This window comes from Lontra canadensis, unplaced genomic scaffold (assembly GCF_010015895.1).
Source record: "Lontra canadensis isolate GAN:19392208 unplaced genomic scaffold, GSC_riverotter_1.0 scaffold2198, whole genome shotgun sequence".
NCBI lineage: Eukaryota > Metazoa > Chordata > Mammalia > Carnivora > Mustelidae > Lontra > Lontra canadensis.
The window spans coordinates 1-6,008 of NW_022633182.1; the positions used below are offsets into that span (position 1 = coordinate 1).

General features: G+C 40.4%; 1 protein-coding gene across 1 annotated transcript; it reads left to right on the top strand.

Annotated features, from left to right (window-relative positions):
* Positions 1–3,037: 3,037 nt before the first annotated feature.
* LOC116863675 (elongation factor 1-alpha 1-like) lies at positions 3,038–4,646 on the top strand. Its single transcript, XM_032851056.1, has one exon. It carries the CDS (start codon positions 3,097–3,099, stop codon positions 4,483–4,485), a length of 1,389 nt encoding a protein of 462 aa, XP_032706947.1. The 5' UTR covers positions 3,038–3,096; the 3' UTR covers positions 4,486–4,646.
* Positions 4,647–6,008: the final 1,362 nt, after the last annotated feature.

The window sequence follows — 6,008 nt, forward strand, 5'->3', positions numbered from 1 at the left end:
TTTGAATCTCCCTGATGGCTAGTGATGATGAACATTTTTTCATGTGTTTGATAGCCATTTGTATGCCTTCATTGGAGAAGTGTCTGTTCATATCTTTTGCCCATTTTTTGATATGATTATCTGTTTTGTGTGTATTGAGTTTGAGGAGTTCTTTATAGATCCTGGATATCAACCTTTTGTCTGTACTGTCATTTGCAAATATCTTCTCCCATTCCATGGGTTGCCTTTTTGTTTTGTTGACTGTTTCCTTTGCTGTGCAGAAGCTTTTGATTTTGATGAAGTCCCAAAAGTTCATTTTTGCTTTTGTTTCCTTTGCCTTTGGAGACATATCTTGAAAGAAGTTGCTGTGGCTGATATCGAAGAGGTTACTGCCTATATTCTCCTGTAGGATTCTGATTGATTCCTGTCTCACATTGAGGTCTTTTATCCATTTTGAGTTTATCTTTGTGTACAGTGTAAGAGAATGGTCGAGTTTCATTCTTCTACATATAGCTGTCCGGTTTTCCCAGCACCATTTATTGAAGAGACTGTCTTTTTTCCACTGTATATTTTTTCCTGTTATGTCGAAGATTATTTGACCATAGAGTTGAGGGTCCATATCTGGGCTCTCTACTCTGTTCCACTGGTTTATGTGTCTGTTTTTATGCCAGTACCATGCTGTCTTGGTGATCACAGCTTTGTAGTAAAGCTTGAAATCAGGTAATGTGATGCCCCCAGTTTTATTTTTGTTTCTCAACATTTCCTTAGCAATTCGGGGTCTCTTCTGGTTCCATACAAATTTCTGGATTATTTGCTCCAGCTCTTTGAAACATACAGGTGGAATTTTGATCGGAATAGCATTAAAAGTATAGATTGCTCTAGGCAGTATAGACATTTTAACAATATTTATTCTTCCAATCAAGAACATGGAATGGTCTTCCATCTTTTTGTGTCTTCTTCAATTTCTTTCACGAGTGTTCTGTAGTTCCTCGTGTACAGATCCTTTACCTCTTTGGTTAGGTTTATTCCCAGGTATCTTATGGTTCTTGGTGCATAGTAAATAGAATCGATTCTCTAATTTCCCTTTCTGTATTTTTTGTTAGTGTATAAGAAAGCCACTGATTTCTGTACATTGACTTTGTATCCTGCCACGTTACTGAATTGCTGTATGAGTTCTAGTAGTTTGGGGGTGGAGTCTTTTGGGTTTTCCATATAAAGAATCATGTAATCTGTGAAGAGAGAGAGTTTGACTTCTTCCTTGCCAATTTGGATACCTTTTATTTCTCTTTGTTGTCTGATTGCTGTTGCTAGGACTTCTAATACTATTTTGAACAAGAGTGGTGAGAGTGGGCATCCTTGTTGTGTTCCTGATCTCAATGGGAAGGCTGCAAGCTTTTTCCCGTTGAGAATGATATTTGCTGTGGGTCTTTCATAGATAGATTTGATGAAGTTCAGGAATGTTCCCTCTATCCCTGTACTTTGAAGCATTTTAATCAGGAACAGATGCTGGATTTTGTCAAATGCTTTTTCTGCATCAATTGAGAGGACCACGTGGTTCTTCTCTCTTCTCATATTAATTTGTTCCAGCACATTGATTGATTTGCGAATGTTGAACCATCCTTGTAGCCCAGGGATGAATCCCACCTGGTCATGGTGGATAATCTTTTTAATGTGCTGTTGGATCCTGTTTGCTAGGATCTTGTTGAGAATCTTAGCATCCATATTCATCAGTAATATTGGTCTGAAATTCTCCTTTTTGGTAGGGTCTTTGCCCGGTTTGGGGATCAGGGTAATGCTGGCTTCATAGAAAAAGGTTGGAAGTTTTCCTTCTGCTTCAATTTTTTGAAACAGCTTCAGGAAAATAGGTGTTATTTCTTCTTTGAAAGTTTGGTAGAATTCCCCCAGGGATCCATCAGGTCCTGGGCTCTTGTTTTTTGGGAGGTTTTTGATCACTGCTTCAATCTCGTTACTAGATATCGGTCTATTCAGGTTGTCAATTTCTTTCTGGTTCAATTTTGGGAGTTTAGAGTTTTCCAGGAATGCATCCATTTCATCTAGGTTGCTTAGCTTATTGGCATATAACTGTTGATAATAACTTCTGATGATTGTTTCTACTTCCTTGGTGTTAGTTGTGATCTCTCCCTTTTCATTCATAATTTTATGAATTTGGGCTTTCTCTCTTTTCTTTTGGATTAGTGTGGCCAATGGTTTATTGATATTATTGATTCTTTCAAAAAACCAGCTTCTAGTTTCATTGATATGTTCTACTGTATCTCTGGTTTCTACCTCATTGATCTCAGCTCTAATCTTGATTATTTCCCTTCTTATGTGTGGAGTTGGTTTGATTTGTTGTTGATTCTCCAGTTCTTTAAGGTGTAGAGACAACTGGTGTGTTCTGGATTTTTCAATTTTTTTGAGGGAGGCTTGGATGGCTATTTGTTTCCGCCTTAGGACCGCCTTTGCTGTATCCTATAGGTTTTGGACCGAAGTGTCTTCATTCTCATTGGTTTCCATGAATTGTTAGAGTTCTTATTTGATCTCCTGGTTGATCCAAGCATTCTTAAGCAAGGTGGTCTTAGCTTCCAGGTGTTTGAGTTCCTTCCGAACTTTTCCTTGTGATTGAGCTCCAGTTTCAAAGCATTGTGATCTGAGAATGTGCAGGGAATAATCTCAGTCTTTTGGTATCGGTTGAGTCCTGATTTGTGACCCAGTATGTGGTCTCTTCTTGAGAAGGTTCCATGTGCACTTGAGAAGAATGAGTATTCTGTTGTTTTAGGGTGGAATATTCTGTATATATCTATGAGGTCCATCTGGTCCAATGTGTCATTCAATGCTCTTGTTTCTTTATTGATTTTCTGCTTTGATGATCTGTCTATTTCTGAGAGAGGTGTGTTAAGATCTTCTACTATTAATGTATTCATATCAATATGACTCTTTATCTTGATTAACAGTTTTCTTATGTAATTGGCTGCTCCCATATTGGGGGCATAGATATTTACAATTGTTAGATCATCTTGGTGGATAGTCCCTTTAAGAATTATGTAGTGTCGCTTTTTCGCAACGGGTTTGCCGCCAGAACACAGGTGTCGTGAAAACCACCGCTCAACCTAAGCCAGAATGGGGAAGGAAAAGACTCATATCAACATTGTTGTCATCGGACACGTAGATTCGGGCAAGTCTACCACTACTGGTCATCTGATCTACAAATGTGGTGGGATCGACAAAAGAACTATTGAAAAATTCGAGAAGGAGGCTGCTGAGATGGGAAAAGGCTCCTTCAAGTATGCCTGGGTCTTGGATAAACTGAAAGCTGAACGTGAACGTGGTATCACCATTGATATCTCCCTGTGGAAATTCGAGACCAGCAAGTATTATGTGACCATCATTGATGCTCCAGGACACAGAGACTTTATCAAAAACATGATTACAGGCACATCTCAGGCTGACTGTGCTGTCCTGATTGTTGCTGCTGGTGTTGGTGAATTTGAAGCCGGTATCTCCAAGAATGGGCAGACCCGTGAGCATGCCCTTCTGGCTTACACACTGGGTGTAAAACAACTAATTGTTGGTGTTAACAAAATGGATTCCACTGAGCCACCCTACAGCCAGAAGAGATACGAGGAAATCGTTAAGGAAGTCAGCACCTACATTAAGAAAATTGGCTACAACCCCGACACAGTAGCATTTGTGCCAATTTCTGGTTGGAATGGTGACAACATGCTGGAGCCAAGTGCTAACATGCCTTGGTTCAAGGGATGGAAAGTCACCCGTAAAGATGGGAATGCCAGTGGAACCACACTGCTTGAAGCTCTGGATTGCATTCTGCCACCAACTCGTCCAACTGACAAGCCCTTGCGTCTGCCTCTCCAGGACGTCTACAAAATTGGTGGTATTGGTACTGTCCCTGTGGGCCGAGTGGAGACTGGTGTTCTTAAACCTGGCATGGTGGTCACCTTTGCTCCAGTCAATGTTACAACTGAAGTCAAGTCTGTTGAAATGCATCATGAAGCTTTGAGTGAGGCTCTTCCTGGGGACAATGTGGGCTTCAATGTCAAGAATGTATCTGTCAAAGATGTTCGTCGTGGCAATGTGGCTGGTGACAGCAAAAATGACCCACCAATGGAAGCAGCTGGCTTCACAGCTCAGGTGATTATCCTGAACCATCCAGGCCAAATTAGTGCTGGATATGCACCTGTGCTGGATTGTCACACAGCTCACATTGCTTGCAAGTTTGCTGAGCTGAAGGAGAAGATAAATCGTCGTTCTGGAAAAAAGCTGGAAGATGGTCCCAAGTTCTTGAAATCTGGTGACGCTGCCATTGTTGATATGGTTCCTGGCAAGCCTATGTGTGTTGAGAGCTTCTCTGACTATCCTCCTCTGGGCCGTTTTGCTGTTCGTGACATGAGACAGACGGTTGCTGTGGGTGTCATCAAAGCAGTGGACAAGAAGGCAGCTGGAGCTGGCAAGGTCACCAAGTCTGCCCAGAAAGCTCAGAAGGCTAAATGAATATTATCCCCAATACCTGCCACCCCAGTCTTAATCAGTGGTGGAAGAACGGTCTCAGAACTGTTTGTGTCAATTGGCCATTTAAGTTTAATAGTAAAAGACTGGTTAATGATAACAATGCATCGTAAAACCTTCAGAAGGAAAGGAGAATGTTTTGTGGACCATTTGTTTTTTTGTGTGTGTGTGGCAGTTTTAAGTTATTAGTTTTTAAAATCAGTACTTTTTAATGGAAACAACTTGACCAAAAATCTGTCACAGAATTTTGAGACCCATTAAAACAAAAGTTTAATGAGAAAAAAAAAAAAAAAAAAAAAAAGAATTATGTAGTGTCCTTCTGTATCTCTGACTACAGTCTTTAGTTTAAAATCTAATTTATCTGATATGAGAATCACTACCCCGGCCTTCTTTTGAGGCCCATTGGCATGAAAGATGCTTCTTCAACCCTTCACTTTCAGTCTGGGTGTATCTTTAGGTTCAAAATTGGTCTCTTGTAGACAACATATGGATGGGTCCTGTCGTTTTATCCAATCTGCAACCCTGTGTCATTTTATGGGCGCATTTAGGCCATTCACATTGAGAGTGATTATTGATAGATACGTTTTTATTGACATCGTGTTACCTTTGAAGTCTTTCTTTCTGTAGATTGTCTCTATATTTCTGTTCAATGCTATTCTGGGATTTTTCCTCTTTTATAGAGCCCCCCTTAATATTTCCTGCAGTGTTGGCTTGGTGCTTGCATAGTCTTTTAAGCCTTGCCGGTCTTGGAAACTCTTTATCTCTCCATCCATTTTGAATGTCAGTCTTGCTGGATAAAGTATTCTTGGCTGCATGTTCTTCTCATTTAGTGCCCTGCATATATCTTGCCAGCCCTTTCTGGCTTGCCAGGTCTCTATGGACAGGTATGACGTTATTCTGATGGGCTTTCCTCTGTAAGTAAGGAGCCTCTTTGTCCTAGTGGCTTTCAAGAGATTATGTCTACAATTATGATTACTCAATTTGACTATCAGGTGCCTTGATGGTTTTTTGGAATCTATAATCTTGGGTGGAGACTGTTCGGCCTCTCATACATTAACTCTGGTTCCATTCGCAAGATTGGGGAAATTTTCATGAAGAACTTGATATAGTATCTTCTAGACTTCTTTCTTTCTCCTCCCCTTCAGGGATTCCAATAATTCTGATGTTGGAATGTTTCATGGCATCATTTGTTTCCCTGATTCTGTTTTTGTGGCTTCTAAGCTGTTTGTTCCAGGCTTCCTCCTGATCCTTGCTCTCTATCTGTTTGTCCTCCAGATCACTAATTCTATCTTCTGTCTCAGTTACCCTAGCTTTGAGAGAATTTAGATTAGATTGGAACTCATTGAGAACATTACAAACCTCATCTCTGGTAGCTTGTAACTCTGCCCTAACATTGTGAACATCCTCTCTAGTCACTTTCAGTTTGGCCCTAATCAATTCTGTTTGGTCATCCATGGCTTTCTCCAACCTAGCTATTGCCTGGATAATTGTTAGCCTGAATTCTCTTT